The sequence below is a fragment of the Scyliorhinus torazame genome, chromosome 2 (genome assembly GCF_047496885.1).
Source record: "Scyliorhinus torazame isolate Kashiwa2021f chromosome 2, sScyTor2.1, whole genome shotgun sequence".
Taxonomy (NCBI): domain Eukaryota; kingdom Metazoa; phylum Chordata; class Chondrichthyes; order Carcharhiniformes; family Scyliorhinidae; genus Scyliorhinus; species Scyliorhinus torazame.
In genome coordinates, this window is record NC_092708.1 from 153,191,307 (window position 1) to 153,209,930 (window position 18,624).

General features: G+C 40.8%; 1 protein-coding gene across 1 annotated transcript; it reads left to right on the plus strand.

The window, feature by feature from the left end:
- The first annotated feature begins 140 nt into the window (after positions 1–140).
- On the plus strand, positions 141–18,152 carry nabp1a (nucleic acid binding protein 1a). Its single transcript, XM_072478575.1, has 6 exons — positions 141–895; positions 1,241–1,379; positions 8,894–8,965; positions 11,150–11,234; positions 11,413–11,479; positions 16,879–18,152. Exons 1-6 carry the CDS (start codon positions 805–807, stop codon positions 17,085–17,087), a joined length of 663 nt encoding a protein of 220 aa, XP_072334676.1. The 5' UTR covers positions 141–804; the 3' UTR covers positions 17,088–18,152.
- Positions 18,153–18,624: the final 472 nt, after the last annotated feature.

The following is an 18,624-nucleotide window of genomic DNA, read 5'->3' on the forward strand; positions in this document are numbered from 1 at the left end:
ATGCCGGGGGTCGGAAACAAGCAAAGACACTATGCCAATGGAGCTGATATCAGGACAAAATATTCAACATTTAATTTTTAAAAAGGTCGCCATTATTCAGCCCCTCCTTTTCCGAGGGGGCGATGGGTCACGTAGCGACAAGGGACGTTTCACGACTGCCGTAAATGCGCCCGTGGGCCTATAAAAGGCGCTGGGAGCGCGTGTTTGCGTAGTGTGGGCTTTTGTGTGAGAGGCAGTTGTAGCGGGAAGCTGGGCTAGTGAGACGGGAAAAGGCAGCTTACAGTGGGAGCAGGGCGCAGTCCCAACAGCTTCCCGGCTCATAATTTTCTGATCACCGGGCTTAATCATGATTTTAACCAGTTAATTAAAAAACAGTTGCTGCCAGTTCACAGATAAGAGTTTAAAAGAGTGTGTATACATATGTGTGTGTATATATCCCTGTATATGTGAGCGAGTTTGCTTCATCGCCGCAACACAAAAAAGCGTGGGAGTTATTAGGGGAAAAGCAGGAGCTGGAGGCTTAGTTTCCCTTTTTATTTTAAATGCAAATCCCTAACTTTATTTTTTTCGGAACCAACGAAGTTTTTTATGAGTCAGTAGGAAGCATTAACGAGTAGTGTCACCAAAGGGACTTGCAATCTGCGGAAGTTGCATTTTTTTGTCTGTGTGAGAGAAACGGGGCAGCAGCGGCTACCTTTCCCGCACACCGAGCCCGGGACTCCAGCCAGCCAGGCTCTGTTTTCCCCCCTCTCCTCGAGTGATGCTTTGTGTTGTGCTGTCTGCCCGCAGTATTTTCCAATCACCATGAGCATGACCAACGACACATACGCATTTGTAAAAGACATTAAGCCAGGAATGAAAAATTTAAATGTCATCTTTATTGTTCTGGAAATAGGTAAGTTAGGTAGGGGCTGTAGCCCTGAAACAGCAGAAATAAGTTACCATGTAATCGTTTAAATAATGACAAGTTCTCTATCCAAGTTTACTAAGAAAAAAAAACCAACACTCTGGAAGTATGATCATGGGAGGTTTTTTTAATCGGTGGGAAGTGAACCAAGCCAGTTTAAGCCCCCTTAAAGTGCTAGGGAGGTAGAGATCAGTTTCCCGTCAAAGGGACGCCTTCAATTTTATTTTATCTGTGAGTTTTACTTCTAGTGCAGTTAAGTGCATCCGCTTCTAGACAGGTTCCTGAATGTAATGCTGCTGGAACTAATTATAGGTTTTTATTCGCTCCGTACAGGTCGAGTTACCAAAACTAAAGATGGACATGAAGTGAGGTCGTGCAAAGTAGCCGACAAAACTGGCAGCATCACAATTTCAGTGTGGGATGAGGTTGGAGGTCTCATACAGCCCGGGGATATCATTCGCTTGACCAGAGGGTACGTCGACTGTGGCCAACTGACGAGCGGCATAGTGTGTGCCTGAATAACAGGGCTTGGCCAGTATGGTTCGATGTGTGTGTGTGTAAATTAAAAAAAAATAACGGTTGCAAACTAGCAGGGAAGTTGAGTCGTAATGGCACCTCGGGGAAACGTTTTAAAATATGTATTTAAAAACCAGATAATTGATCAATCCTGTCTGGTTTGTAGGTGTTGCAGGTTCAGCTGCACCCAGTGGGGTGAGGTGTCATTTTGCTGGCTGAGTATTATATGACTCCCTCCAGAATAGAGTCCCTTTTAGATATTGGGCTAGAATTGACACCCATGTGAAGAAAGTGTGTTTAAAATTGTTTTGAATTTGATCATATGGCATTGGCTTGCACAACACGAATAGGGATTTCCAATGACAATTTGATCCAGTTAAGTTAGGCTGCTAACAGCTTATAACTGAACAATACCAAGTGACCAGAATCAGTTTTGTACAGATATTCAACAGTGATGCCTTCAACTGTGGCAGACTGTTTAATGGGCATCGCAGCACAGACAGATGTTTTCCCATTCCAGTGCAACTTTTAGTCATGGGTTGTGAGCTACTATGAGCAAGTCTTAACTTGCGAACTGAAGTGATTTTTTTTTACTGCCAGTCACTGGTGATCAGTCAACTCTGACTAGGTTGTCATAACTTCCTGCTGAATAGTGTTATTTTGGGAACTGAACTGTGACTTAATGTGCCATGCCATGAATTTTGATCTCTGCCCCTCCAGCTGCTCCTTCAATAATTTTTATTTACAAAGCTCCTTAAATGTAATTAAACATTCCAAAGTGCTTCATGGGCGCATTACAATGCCACCGAGATATTCGGTCAAATTACCGAATTGTGATGGAGAAAATGCAGGTTTATAGGGAAAGAATTCCAGAACTTGGGCCGAGGCAACGGAAGGTGTTTCCACTGATAGTTGTGTCATTACCATTGGGGGTGCATAAGGGGCCTGAATTAGAAGAGAATCTTGAGGGGCATTAGGAAACAAGGAGATTAGAGATGGGGAAGGATGAGACTATTTAGGGATTTGAAGACTGGATGAACATTTTAAAAATCATTGTCAGTGAACACTGCTGATGGGGCAGTTAGGTTAGTGCATCTGGATTCGATTCGGTGCGAGTTAACACAACTAGCAGTAGAGTTTTGGATAATCTCCAGTTGAGATGGTAGATGGAGGGAGATAAGCCAGGAATGCATTGCAGTAGTCAAGTGGGGAGATAACATACTCACTGTGTCAGATAAGTAGTCTTCTAATTTAGCAAAAGTGAAGATCGGAGGTGGTGATGACGCAGACCTGGGTGTCAGTGTACATGTGAAAATTACTGCTATTCTTTTGGATGTCGTGGTGCAGCATGTAGATGAGAAATGGAGGGGAACCCTTGTGAAGGTGGGGGGTGGGGTGGGGGAGACAGATTGGGGTGGTGGTGAAGACACCAGAGATGATGGTGTAGTGCAGGAAGAACTGCCACTCCAGGTGATTCTCTCTGGTTATGAGTGGATAAGAATTGAACTAGGTGAGAGCTAGTTGGATGATTGGAAGAGGATGGTGTGGCCATCCATCTCAAATTGATGAGAAGGGAAGTTTGCCTTTGCCATGGTCACACACAATGTCATTTGTGACTGGTAAGAGCTGTTTCTATACTGTGATGGGGCAGAAACCTGACTGGAGGAATTTAAAACAAAAAGGCAATGGATTTAAGAACTTTGGCTAAAAATGAGTGAAGTTGGGGATGGGATGGTAGGGGATTAAATGATTTATTTTGAAGAGAGGGGTAATAGATCTAACATTTTCTAATCTTCTCTTAGAGTCCTATGTCACATCACCTAGCTCTTTCTGCGACACTGGTAGCACTCTATTGAATTCCTCAACCTGGTGGTTGCGCTGTACCCTTCAATATCTGATGTGTTGCATGAAGTCCCACCTTGTCTAATTTCTCTGCGACTCTTGTCTTGTGTGGTCTGCCTGTGTCAATGCTGGTTCTATTCCTACATATCCCAATGTAGAAAATGCATCTCAAATGATGACCACTTCTTTCCATTATCATCTCTAGCTAACTACCAAGCCCCTTTCTTCTCTTTGTGACTTCCATGTTACCGATAATGTGTAACCTTATCTCCCACCTTGATTACAAGTCCCCAGATCATGCTGGAGTGGGGAATTGATTCCAGTTAGCTCCCAAGTTGCTGGAAGTTCAAGCTGACTCGAACATGGTGAGGGCAAGGGCATCTAGGATCTCATCGAATGATGGGACCAAAGATCTATCTCCTTGAGAAATAATGATTGAGGGGGAAAACAACAGGACTGACAGATTGGATGGGTAGGGTGAATTAATCAAATTGGGTCCAGAAAGGGAAGGAGAAGGAACAAAAGATTAGATTGTGAGACAAGGTAAAAGTAAGAAATTAACTTTTTGTTTGAAAAACTGAAGAACATGCATCATGGTTAAATGAGACTCGAACGTTTCTTGTTTTCTGAACTGAGGGGTTGGCTGGAATTATGCCATAATGAAAAGGGGTCCATATGCTGTTAAGTACTCTTTCCGCTGTGCTTAATTTGTGTTTGATGTGCGAATCCAGCAAGTTCCAAACACAAATTGAAGCTCAGGATGCAATGCTGTTTGTGTAACATAAACAGTGGAATAAACTTAGAATCATATAATCTCTACAATGCAGAAGAAGGCCATTTGGCCCATCAAGTCCGCACCGACCCTTCAAAAGAGCACCCAACCTGGCCCACACGCCTGCTCTATCCCCGTAACCCCACCTAACCTTTTTGGACACTAAGGGGCGAAAGAGTTATGGCTATTTGCAATTCTGCCTCAACTGGATGGCCAATTTCTGCATTGTGAAGTTAAGTGTTATTTTGTCAACAAGGTTTGAACCACAGCCTGTGTTGCACTGAATTGCTACCTGCCTTATCATATCTTGGGTGAACACTATCTTTCTCTTGGTAGGATGGAAGCCATCCAATTTCACCCGGCCGTTTCAATCTCTTAAGTAGTGGCATTTATCTTTGTTCTGATACTGATCTACTTGTGCTGCCTCCTTGCATCCACCATCACCCATCGTGACCCATACTCTGAACCCTTTGACCACCTAGCACTGTCCCTGAATTTTTTGTACTGCCTACTATAACATTTCTTTCCCACTTTGTTTTGAATTGCATGGAAAGCACTATACAAGATTGATCATAGAATTGCGTGCTAGCACAGTGGTTAGCACTGTTTTTTCACAGCGCCAGGGCCCCGGGTTCGATTGCAGGCACGTGTCACTGTCTGTGCGGGGTCTGCACGTTCTCCCCGTGTCTGCGTGGGTTTCCTCCGGGTGCTCCAGATTCCTCCCACAAGTCCTGAAAGATGTGCTTGTTGGGTGAATTGGACATTCTGAATTCTTCCACGGTGTACCCAAACAGGCCCGCGGAGCCTGGCGACTTGGGGATTTTCACTAACTTCATTCTAATGTTTTTAAAAATAAATTTAGAGTACCCAATTCATTTTTTTCCAATTAAGGGAATTTGGCGTGGCCAATCGACCTACAATGCACATCTTTGTGTTGGGGTGAAACCCACGCAAACATGGGGAGAATGTGCAAACTGCACAATGAGTGACCCAGAGTCGGGATCGAACCTGGGACCTTGTGAGACAGCAGTGCTAACCACAGTGCCACTGTGTTCATTGCAGTGTTAATGTAAGTCTACTAGTGACACTAATAAAGGTAAGTATTATTAGGTGTCCATTTTATAATCTTAGCCTTACATTAACAATTCACCTAACAAGCGTGTCTTTCGGGACTTGTGGGAGGAAGCCGGAGCACCTGAAGGAATCCCTCGGGGAGAACATGCAGACCCTGCGCAGACAGTGACCCAAGCCGGGAATCTAACCTGGGTCCCTGATGCTGTGAAGCAACAGTTCTAACCACTGTGCTACCGTGTCATCGGCCCATCGATGTTCAGACTTGTGCTAAAAGTAACTTAACCAAGTTTAAGAGATCTTTCTCACACTAATCTTTATATCCCTGAGGTGGTCAAAACATACTGAACTTTAGGTGGTTTGTGCCAAGTCTTGTAGCTAGTCAACTGTTGAGATTGCAAACACATTTCACATGACACCTTAGCATCGTAAAGGAGAATTTGTGGATAAATGAGCTCATTCAAACCCCGGATCCAGATGTGACCGGTCAGTATGTCAAAGGAGTGCATCATCCATTCCTGAAACATGTTGCACCCCCATTTGAAAACACTACCGAAGCTGTTCTTGCAACTGAAACTGTACAAATTGAGTGGCAGAAGCTGCTCTATAATGTTTGGCCCCAAGCACAGGGACTTCTGGGGCACAGATTACTTGATAATAAATTCAGTTGAGAAATTGAAGCACCTGAAATCTATATTGAATGAAAACATGCTGGAATATAAATCTGTCCCATTCTGAGATGAATGTGTGATTATAGATTATCAAACCACGTGTTTAAGCATTCAGATATTCTGCCAAATCAGTGAACAATCACAATAATTTCTAAAGTTGATTTTACCGTTTGGTTAACTTCCAGTACTTTCCAGTACAAATTTGTTCTGATCTAGAAGTGAATGGTTGGCCATCTGACAAATACTTGCCAGCATTTTGTTCTGACTTGTTTGTAACTTCAGAATGAGAATAATATTTCTCCACCAGCTGCTATGTCTTTCTAATAGAAAATATTGGCAAATGAGTTCACAGACTTCAACTGTTTGCATAAACGTGAAAGCACCAGCTATCACTGCAGTTATAATCTCGGCTCTGTGCGTATATAGGTTTAATACAGTCATCCGCTTTTTGTAAAAAATATAAAAAAGCTCTGTCTAGGGGCAGAAGTATCCTTTTGTGATGTGCCTTGCTGCAGAGGCCACCATTTGAGCAACATTGCAGACCAGTTCTCTCCCTACCCCATCCAATTAGCCTGTTTTTTTTTTTTTTTTTTTTTGTCTCTCCCTGGATCTAGTGGCTCAAGTGAGGTCGGGGGTGCATATATATTGTAATGAACCTGGCATCACTGGCTAAGCTGGATGGTGCACTGGGCCATTTTCCCTTCAGTCATTGTTGTATCCGGTGTATAAGGCAGTACTTTTATGCTTGTAGGATCTACATATTTCTCCTCTTATCATTGATGGTTTGCCTTGTGACAGGTCATGAGGAAAGTACATCAATCATTCACCAACGCAGCTTGAAATCAGCAGCCTATGATCAGGTTTTTTTTGTTCTAGTGCCAGTTGTTACTGTGCAATACACCTGGCAGATTCCACATCAGTGGGATCCGTGTCAGCATTTGAGGTTTGTTTTCCTGTACTAATCTACTTTCAACCTTTTTAGTCTGAATGGGGAAGGCCATATCTCTTAGCATGAGGCAAGATGTGTGGGAGAAGCAGGAAATGATACTTCCTGACGTCACTTGGTGAGTGTGTGGTTTACACGTCTCAGTGTTAACAAGTCACAATGTTTCCTATCTCACTGCCCTTCAATTTGGCACATTAGTCTTTCTGATGTTTGGCAGCTTTTCAAGTCCCAAAAGAAAATTGCATGGTTAAAGTAGGCGGTTAATAATGTTAGGTTCTCTACTTCTCGAGTTAAACTACTACTCGAGTTAAACTTGTGAATGACTTTAATGACCAGAGCTAATTTCTATACCAGATTTTGATGCAAGTCTCATTTTATTCTACTGTTGGGGGAAGAGAGGACTTTTAAGATTATGCCTTCAAAGAAGGAATCTTCATTGATCAGTACTGTGGTTATCATTGATTTGGGTGTTTCAGCTGCCCTTACTATGAAGGTAGTACTTATGTCAACATTTGGAGGAAGGTTTATAGCCACTGTGCTTCAGTGAAGGGGCTTAGCAGATCGGATAATACACATATGCAACAAAATTGAAAGTGGTTGATTGTGTGTATTTATTTTAAGATTTCTAATTTTTAGAATGCTTTGATTTAATGATTTTAAATGTGGACCTGTCTGTAGTTTGTACCTGATGAGGCTTTTCAGATTCCAAGTGAAACTGATTAAATTATTTGAGTTCACAAATGTCAACTCTCATATATCTGGGCTGCAGTAAGACTGCTGTACATTTACAAATTTCTTGAAGCTACTGAAACAAACAAGCCATATTGATCCGATGACTAGCTGATCTTGAGTTCCAAACAAATAAGTATTTTAAAGTCGAAGGATGTACCTGGCCTGTTCTTCAAACTTTAGGTGCAGGCCATAAATGGTCAAGGACACGATAACCTGTGATCCCAACAAGAAGATTAGCCGCTGGATTCAAGTGTATACCTGAAGAACGACCATCTGAGGGTGCTGGTAGAACTGCACCAATGGAAATTATGGTGTAGAAGGTTACAGTGTGGTCCAATCTGTATATTCTAGTCGTAATCCTTAACTAGAGCTTAGTCACTGACCTGTCCCCGTTTCCTATTTTTCGAACGCTTCTCTGGTCCTTACAAACCTGCCACAGCTTGCGATAAGGAATTCCATCTTTTAAAGGACTGGCGACAAATTGTCTGAATCTTTGGCATTGGGTGCAAAAAAATGGTGTTTCCTCCTACAGGCAGTGTACATAAGATTGTGTAGCACAGATCCAAAAAATCAATCCTTGCCTTGGTCAGCACAAAAATATATTAGAACATAGAACATTACAGCGCAGTACTGGCCCTTCGGCCCTCCATATTGCGCCGACCTGTGAAACCACTCTAAAGCCCATCTACACTATAGAACATAGAACATTGAAGTATTGGTTTGAAGTATTAAAATTATTGACTGACATGGTAATTCTGACCCGTTTGCAGGTGGGCATTTTAAAATCTTTTGTGTTTATTCATCCATTTGTGTTCATTGCTATTAGGAAGCTTAGCTCAATAATAGACTGAAGACATTATGCACATTAAACAGGTTTGAGAATGTAGAATATTAAACCAAAATGAGTCTTTTATTTTGTGATAAGATTACGTTAGCTATGGATAATATGTTGTTTAGCTGCACAATTGAAATGACAGGCTACTAAAGCATACAGGAACATTCAATGACCCATGTTGCCCTTAAAGCATTTTTTATTCTAAGGCTACAGCTCAATCTAAAACAAAAAATGGTTTGAGCTTGGGCTGAATTTTACTACATCTATCTGTTTCTTGAAGCTGTATCTGTTTCTTGAAGCTGTATCTTGAAGAGGATTTGGGAAAAAAAGACAAGATTAGGCCTGGACTGTAATTTTGAGTTTTTCGATTAGACTATCCTGCCATCCTGTGGCAGGAGGTGGTAATAGTATGCACTTAATTATGTAACTGCGTATAAATTGTAGTGGGAGAAAAGTACTTTATTTTAGTCACTGGCTTCACTGAAAAGCCTTCTGTATATAGTGATGCTGCTAAATGTTTTCCTTTACAGTTGTACGGCGTATCTGAATTTGAAAAATAATTTTAATTTGCAAACTTTCTCCATGACCTTTCTTTGTTCAGTTATGCTTCAATGTGGAAAAATTGCCTGACGCTGTATACTGGGAGAGGTGGTGATCTTCAAAAAATAGGAGAGTAAGTATAATGACACAGCATAAGGAAATTCAAGGAAAATAGCTCAGCTCCAATTCATTCTTATGGACTGGTGAGGGCCAGCATCAATCTTGTGATGCTCTCAACAGTCAGCTCTTGGGTGTATAATAAGAGTAGAGTATAGATTTACCTGCAAGATTATAGTTTCTTCAGGAGAGTGCATGGAATTGGGATAGGAAAGATTGAGGAGACTAAAGAATTCCTTCACACATTTGTTCCCCATAGTGCTCCTGCTGTTGCATTTTTGCAATCTGTTCTTACATCAACTTGGGTTGCCAGAAAGGCTTATTGTTTGACAAGAGAATTCTATACAATATAATATTATTGAGAACATAAGTTGTTCTCCCCTCATGCCTGTTCTGTCATTCAGTATTATTGTTGCTCTGGTCTTGCCTCAGTTCTGCTTTCCTGCCAATTCCCTGTAAATCCTCAGCTCCCCTGTCATTGAGAAACCTGTCTAACTTAGCCTTGAATATATTTGGTGGCTCAAACTCCAAATCGCTTGGAGAAATTCCTCCTCGCCTCAATAGGCAACACCTGTTCTGAAACTATGTCCCCTAGTTCTAGGTTGCCCCCCATGAGGGGAAAAGCACTTTCCCTGACAAGTCCCCTCCGAATTCTGTATGCTTCATTCAGATCACCTCTCCTAAATTCATGTGAAAATAGTCTCAACCCTTCCTCAAAGACCCTTCATCTCGGGGATCAATCTAATGAACCTACTCAACTGCCTTCCATGTAAGTATCTCCCTCCTTGAATTAAGAGACCAAATCTGCACACAGTACACTAGGTGTGGTCCTGTGTTAAGAGGTATATGTACTAAGGGACCATATCTTGTACTACTGTTAATTACTGCCACCTCAAGAGGAATGTTGCCGAGCACCAGCAGTTGAGATCCGATGTACTATACTTAGCTGCCGAGTTAACCTTGCCTGTACACGGTTCTATCTGCAAATAACCCATATTATTATTTTATCAACCCTTGTTCTGCAATTTAATTCTGAGACAAGCCTCAAGTTGTAGCAAGGCTACCCTACTTTCATACTTCACCCTCCCCTAACAATAGAGGCTAACATTGTATTTACCTTCCTATTGTCTTCACCTTCATGCTACCTTTTGTTTCTTGTATGAGGGCACCCAGATCCCTCTGTATTGCAGCGTTCTATAGTGTCTCTTATTCTTTCTTTTCCTCACAACTTGCTTTCCCACCTGTCCTTCTATCATCAAATCTGACGACAATGCACTCCCGTCGTTTCAATTAAATCATTTGGTATAGATAGTAAATAGTTGAGGACCCAGCATTGATCCCTGTGGCACTCCCACAAGTCATAGCTTGCCAACTTGAAAATGGTCCATTTATCCTGACTGTTCTGTTGGCTAATCCCCTATCCATGTTAATATATTGCGCGCCCCCCCCCCCGTTGTGAAAGAGGCAATAGGCAAGGCTAGTAATAAAACATCAGACAAGTCTGAATCATTTTCTCCATTGGTGTTGGGATCATATTACATGATGCAGATTTTAATCCTGTGGAATCTGAACTTTTCCTGTAATAGATTAAGGAGCTAAAGTAGAATTTGATTTGATCTGTAGGAATGCGGATGTTTTGGCGAATTGTTTTGAGCGTTCCCCCACCCCATTGAATTATTCTATTTAACTGCCAAAGATGTGTTCTCATGGAGGTGAATATTTTCATCTCCATATAATAGCTACAAGTCATATTTGTATAATTTGTAATCTGAGGAAAGCTGTCCAGCTCCCATTTTCACCAGGCATGTTGAGTGGGGGAGGATGTAGAGATTGGACAATAGTGCAAATGAATGAGGAGCAGGAAGTGACTGGTGCCTCTATCTGCTTTGTTGGTGAGAACACATCTGACCCGTTCCATTCCTAGTTCTGGCCACGCGAGGCTCCGGAGGTGCTGGTTAAGGGGCTGAACAATTATGCTACTTTGTCGGTGCTTCTCTGACCACATCTTTGTCACAGTATCTTGATGTGTTTCGTTTCCACTTCATTCCCTGTCTGGTCAATACAATCAATTGCAGTGATACTAACCATCTCTGTATCGCTCAACTATTTTCACAAATATATTTTTGAATTATTTTAAACGAAGATGGATATTTCACTGAGCAGAGTTAATATTTTAATATTTTCTTTACTTTGCTGTTAGGTTTTGTATGGTATATTCAGAAGTACCCAACTTTAGTGAACCAAATCCAGACTACCTCAACCAGCTGAACCAAACAAACAAAGTTGTAAGTGGCATCAGGACTGTTGAAAGCATGTGTAGTTGGCTTAACAGTCCTTGTTTCTTAACTTTTAAAAATACGGGGGATATTAATTTAATTCAACTTTTTTATTTTATTGTGGGGCTTTTATTCCCCATTGTCTCTGTGATTCTATGTTCTATTAATATTTAAATGTTTTATCAAGGCACAAAGTGAACATAGAAACAATTCTCCTCCTAGTCAACTGACTGCAAATGGACAGATACAAACAGGTAAGCTTGTAATGCAGATCACTCTTGAATAAAACTGACATACTTGTGTATGTTCCTCTTTCAGTCTTGTCACATTCTGAATTCGCCTGTCCTGCAGTAAAGCTTTCCATCTGTGCTAAAATGTGTATTTTTTTTTTGCTCCTAAAATATTTGTTCTAGGTAAACTGAGCAATTTAAAGTATATATTTTAATATAAGTTATGAAAATATCTAATTGAATTTTTAAGGGAAAGGAAGGGATGTTGTCTATGGATTTTAAAGTGTTTGACAAAGTAGCACAAGGCTGTTTAACAAAGTTGAGGCACATGAAATTGGGATGGGACAATGTCAACTTGGAATAAATGATTTAAAAACTGAAAGTTCCAGTGAATGGTTGGTTTTCTGACTAGTAGATGGCAGACCATGTTATTTCTTAAGTGTTGGAACTAATGCTTTTTGATATAACTAAATGGGATACTTGAAAACTGTAACATTTCAAAATTTGCTGGTGATACTAAATTTGGAGATATGGCTGATTGAGGAGCTTACCAATTGACTGCAGCATGATATTGGTTAGCTGAGTGGGCAGACAAGGGACAGAGAATTTAACATGAGGTGTGAGAGGTGATAGATTTTGGCTGTAGGGATAGGGAGAGGCAGTATATACTAAATGGCTATATTGTTCTAAAGTCAGCAGGGAGCTGGAATTTCATATGCATAAACTTAGTGTGGCAGGATATATTGAGTAGTTAGCAAAGAATGAGATCTTGGCTGCCATAAATAGAGGCAGTGAATACAAAAGCTGTGAAGTTTTGTTTGAATATTTATAAAAGCTCTTGTTAGGCCAGAACTAGAGTATTAGCACCGTTCTGGTCACTACTCTTTAGGAAAGATGTGGGGCTTCTCTAAGGTACAGAGGGGATTTACCAGAATAATTCCAGGGGTGGGGGATGTTTTATTTGAATATGGGTTGGCGAAGCTGGGGTTGTTTTCCTTGGTGCAAGGAGATTTGAGTACAAAATTCTGACCGATTTTAGATCGGGTAGACAAAAGCTGTTCCCATTAGCTGATAGTAGAAGGACTAGTGGACACTTATGGTTCTGGGTAAGCGATACGGGTGAATGAGGAAGAATTGCAGCAAGTGGGGATGACTGGGACTCCATTTCCATCATTCTGATAGGAAATGAAAGATTTCAAAAAGAACTTTAGGGAACATGCAAGGCTGTGGGGAGTGGGGGGAGCTAATTGAAGAAGTCATTGTCCAACTAACTTGGTTAAGTTTGATTTTAAATGAGATGATAGTGCAGTAGATGTGTTGAGGGAGAAAATGGGGCACTTGGGTTTGGAAATGGGGGCATCAAATGCAAACCAGTTTATAAAAAAAAAAAAAAAAAATTGAGTACCCAATTCTTTTTTTTCCAATTAAGAGGCAATTTAGCGTGGTCAGTCCACCTACCCTGCACATCATTGTGGGGATGAGACCCATGCAAACATGGGGAGAATGTGCAAACTCCACATGGACAGTGATCCGGGTCCTCAGCCCTTTGAGGCAGCAGTGCTAACCACTGCACCACCATGCTGCCATGCAAACACAAGTTATGCTGAATCTTGAGATCCCTCGTTTGTGGAAGTGGTAGCACTCAAGCGGGCTGCTTTGTCCTGGATGGTGTTGAGTTTCTTGTGTTGCTGGAGCTACACCCATGCTGCAAAATGCTCACTTTCCTGAGGTGTGAAAACATTAAACACATTACAAGTTTAGAAGTAATTGTATAAAATTGTCCATTAAGACCAGTGGAAATTTGGTAACCATAATAGCTAACATTTCATTATCTCTATCTCTATTTCTGTCCTGTCCCCCAAATAGATGCCACAAAATAAATACTGAAGAATCATTCTATTTCTCCCCCCCCCCCCATTAATTTTTTAAAATAAGGTTGTATTGTTTGAGGTTTATTCCAATCTTCTATCATAACTTTGGAAGGTCAAAGGAAACTCAAAGACACATGTCATCAGCTCTCGTGGCAAGAGGAAGAACTCTGTAGAAATCTGCTGCACTGTTTTGGTAGTGTGGTAAACTTTAATGTTTCATTTGCTGATTATCAAGCGTTCAGGTAGACCACTTCCTGGTATCATGGTTCTGGTCAGTGCATCTTGATCTGCAGGGTTCACTTTTCATGGTATGTAAATCAACTGGTTTTTGAGCTTTATGAAGGAGTCATGCAAGTGACTTGCTATGGAAAATAATACTTGACAATTTTTGATCAAAATGAGGAAACTTAGGGCAGCACGGTAGCACAGTCGTTAGCAGTGCTGCTTCCCGGTGCCGACGTCCCAGGTTCGATCCTGGCTCTGGGTCACTGTCTGTATGGAGTTTGCACATTCTCTCCGTTTCTGTGGGTTTCGCCCCCACAACCCAAAAATGTGCAAGATCGATGGATTGCCCATATTCAATTGTGCCTTCATTGGAAAAAATGAATTGGGTACTCTAATTTAAAAAAAAAAATACAATGAGGAAAGTTAGTCTTCTGATTGTGTTACTGTCATGGGGAGGAGGAGAGTATATGCTTGGTATGCTGTCCTAAATCAGGAGTTGAGTTGTCATCCATTTTTATGTACCATAACTATCCTCTGTTCAGTGCCTCAAGTAGCACAGTGATCCTGTTTGTGACCACTATAAACCTACCTGAATGAAGGGGTACCTGCCCATTTTGGAGGAACAATCCATCGTGCAAGTTTGTAATCTGTCTTTCTCCTGACAAGGCTGGTTTAATAGTACACATCTTAAGTCAATGTTTTGGGTTCAAATCCCAATCCAGGACCTGAGCGCACAAACAAGGCTGACATCCCAGTGCAATATTGAGGAAGTGCTGCAATGCATCTTCCAAATAGTAATTCCAAATAAACCTGTTGGACTTTAACCTGGTGTCTTAAGACTTCTTACTGTCAGTCTAACGCTGGCATCTCCACATAAACGCATCTTTCAGATGAGACCTTAAACTGAGGCCTTCTCTTGGATGTAAAATATCCTATTTTGAGAGGGGTGGTTGTTATTTGTGAGTGTGTGCTGTGTAGCTAATTAGCTATTATATTTTCCTGCATTACAAAAATAATACTTTTAAAATGTACTCCCGTTAACTGTAAAAGACAACCGGCAGTCATAATTTGTATAATATATAAAACCAAGTCTTCATTTCTTTGAAAAACCAGTCAAATCAATATTCAGGTTGTTTTTAAACTTGTGGAAGTATAAAAAAAACCTCCAACTAGGGCAGCACGGTGGCGCAGTGGGTTAGCACTGCGTTCCCACAGGGCCAAGGTCCCAGGTTCGATCCCAGCTCTGGAGATTGCACATTCTCCCCGTTTTTCCGTGGGTTTTGCCCCCACAACCCAAAAATGTGCAAGCTAGTTGGATTGGCCACGCTAAATTGCCCCTTAATTGGAAAAAATGAATTAGGTACTCTGAATTTAAAAAAATAAAAAACCTCCAACCATTCATTTTATTGCCCTTGTTGGGCAGAATCCTTACACCAACTATCCTGCATTACTGTGCAACAGTTTGCTTAATGTGAAGCTGGTGAGATTCTGTTGGATATTTGTTTACCTGCATACTGAAATGGTATAATTTTATTTGTTCTGTACAATATTTGGTGTCCGGTTGAATGTGGTAAGCTTTTGAACATCTTTCTTGATTAAACTGTTTGATTTGGGAAAACATGATTTAAAAAAAAAAAAAGTTACTCACTCTTGTAGTGACAAATCTGAGTAGAACATATTTAAAATAGCATAAGCAATAGAAGCACAAGTAAACCCTATTACATTGCATAGAATCGCTACAGTGCAGAATGAGGCCAATCGGCCCATCTAGTCTGCACCGATCCTCTGAAAGGGTATCCTACCTAGGGTCATGCCCCCGCCCCATCCCCTTAACCCAGTAACCCCGCCTAATCTTTTGGACACTTAAGGGGCAATTGATCATATTGTGTCCAATCCACCTAACCTGCACATCTTTGGATTATCGGAGGAAACCCATGCAGACACGGGAAAAGTGAAAACTCCACAAGTCACCCGAGGCCAGAATTGAACAACAGGATTTTGGAGCTGTGAGGTAGCAGTGTTAACCGCTGTGGCACCATGCCGCCTCATTGAGCCTGCAATTCAATAAGTTCATGGCTGAACTTCTACAGAAATTCTACTTTTCCCCATAACTGAATTCCCCAAATCGTCTCAATCTCTGTGCTGAATATACACATCAGCTGAGCATCCACAGTACTCTTGGTTAGAGAACTCCAAAGAGTTTCAACCCTTTGAATGAATAACTATCTCCGCACCTCGGTCCTAAAATGTATGACCCCTTATCCTGAACCCTTAGTTGCAGACCATCCAGCCATGGGAAACAGTCTTTCAGCATTTACTCAGTTGGACCCCCTCATTTTTATACAATTTAATGGCATCATCATTCCTAAACACCTGGGAGTTTGAACCCACAACATTGTGACTTAAGATGAGTGTACTACAAGCCTTGGCAGGAGGAAGACAGATTACGAACTTGCACGATGGATTGTTCCGCCAATACGGTCACGTATTTTTATCGGCTCATAGGACAATGCTTTAATTCAAGAAGTCAAACCTTGGTTATATCCCTCTCCTGGCCAAGAATAGCTTTTTTTTTTGTGTGGACACCAAAATCGTACATACTACTCCAGGTGTGGTCTTGCTGAAGCGACAATATAATTGTGGCAAATGGCATTTCACTATCATGCCCTCCACCCCGCCTTTGACTTACTAATTGACTGAACCTGCATATTAACTTTGTGATCTATGAACCTTAGATTCCCTCTAATGAGTTCTATTATTTAATATTCTCTTCTGTTTAAAAAATATTTGCTTTTCATCCTGCAAAAATAATCATATTTTGCAACATTATACATTGTCTACCACTTGTGCCAATCACTGAACTGATCTCCATCCCTTGCAGTCAGAAAATGCCCTCCTTCTCTCTCATGGATATAGATTGTAAATAGTTGAGACCCCAGCACTGATCCTTGGCAGCATCCCAAAAGTTATATCCTGCCATCTCAAATTACCAACTTGTACTGTCTTGTTACTAACCAATCCTCAGACTCTGCAAAGGTACTACACCCGATCTTGTGGAATAAGCTCATGACCAGCACTTTAATTAATTCCTTCGGAATATTCAAATATAATCCACTGGTTTTCCTTTATTAGTTATTGAAGATGTAACCAGCAAGATAGATTGTGAAATCCACTTTCCTGTAGTGTTGACAGTCTGATTATATGTTGCTTTTTCAAGTACAATGCTACCTTGTCCTTAATATTTTTATATAGCTTTTTTTAAGTGAGTTGTTTAAAATGTACAGTATTTTCAATATGTAAAGGATTTTGTTAAACATTTTTGTTTAGGAAATGGCTCACAAAGTGGGTCATTGCAAGGGGGGCTTCCCCCATCCAGCAATAACCATCAGCAGCAACAGAATTCCAGCTTTGTAGGTGGTGGAAGAAGCAATGGACGGGGACCAATAAGTCAGCCTCAAATTACTCTAGCTCAAGGATCTGCAGCTGTCGCCACTGTTAGCAATGGAAGAGACCCACGTAGAACATTCAAAAGATGATGTGTGCCATATGTATATATCAAGCCTTGTTCAACTCTACACCCTACTTGAACCCACTTGATGCACTTTGATTTTTTACATAACTGAATTTGAATGTATTGTTTTGTTTTAACCCTCTTCTTATTTAAGGTGGTGTTTTGAACTGTAAAACATTGCCTCAATAGTTGAGATGTCTTGCAGTGTTCAAGCTGCACAAAACTTACGAGTTTATGGTTTGAAATGAGTTGTGAAAGTAGAGGTGATGTGTTTGAGAGCAGTGGGGAAAAAGTTACTTTAGGTTAAAAATGTCAATAAAATTACAAATGTTACTGATAGCATGTAGTGAAAGGTATTATGTAACCTTTACCGTCATCAGGAGTTTTGATAAGTTGAACCTTGCTCATGTATCCTTAACTAATTTTTTAAGAATGATTTTCTTCAATGTCATTGTGGAAGTTGCCATGATATGGTGAGTGATTGGAAAAAATCTATTGCTAACTGTACAGAATGAGGAGGAGCTCTGGTTTCATCTATAGTTTTGAATTCAACCATAATGTCCATCTGCTGGTGTAATTGATTTGTTTCCTGGGTTTAAAAGGAGGCGGGAAAGCAAATACATGCTTCCTGCTCCTGGCTGCTGAGCAAAGACCCTTGCTGGAGGAGTACAGGATGGAAAGGGGTACAGGATGGAGTTTGGTTGGAATATCCTGCCCCATCTATCATTGTTGAGTAGCCTGCTAAAATAAATTGAGGAATGGCCACCAAGACACAACTAGCTGTCATCTGTTACCTTATCTATCATAAATCCCTTTATTTAATATGTTGGGTGGTGGGAGGAGGAGAAAGACGGTCCTAGTTCAAAGCACAAGAGGAAAGGTATTTTGAAACTTCTAATGTTGGTGCTGAACTGACAGCAAGGCTTTTAACTATTGCACAAATGTTTGTCACTGTCAGTGCATGTACAACTGCTCATTTATAGGTCAGATTTAAATGTCTGTTTTTACACTAGTTTAATGTGCACACACTGACATCCTGTGGGCAATTTACAATGCTTAGATATTACAATGTGCTTAGTTGTAGAAATGATTGTTTGTCTCCAGACCATGCTGCCTTTCTCAATGTTTTCATATGTCCAGTTTTAAGCTATGATCCAAGTCCTACTCTATATATTTGATTACATGATTACACTTTGATTACATGATTACACCATCACTATCTTTCAGCTAAGATGCTAAATTGAAGCCAAGACTATTCCCTTGGGTGATGCTCCTACTGCACTTGTCCCTCAACCAAAATATTACATTTTTGTGTGAATTAGCTACCACACTTGCCTGCATTACAGCAGTGACTACAGCTTGATGGCTGTTCTGAAGATGTAAACAGTATTATCCAAGTTCAGGTTTGTTCTATACTTATTTGCACAAACATCACAACAGGCCTCTAACCTTTCCCGACTGACTTATAAAACCCATATCAACCAATCCTAAATTTGGAATAGCTCTAAGTCTACAGCAACTGCTGGGAATGATTTTCTATGGAAGCTGTTAAAACTAGTGGG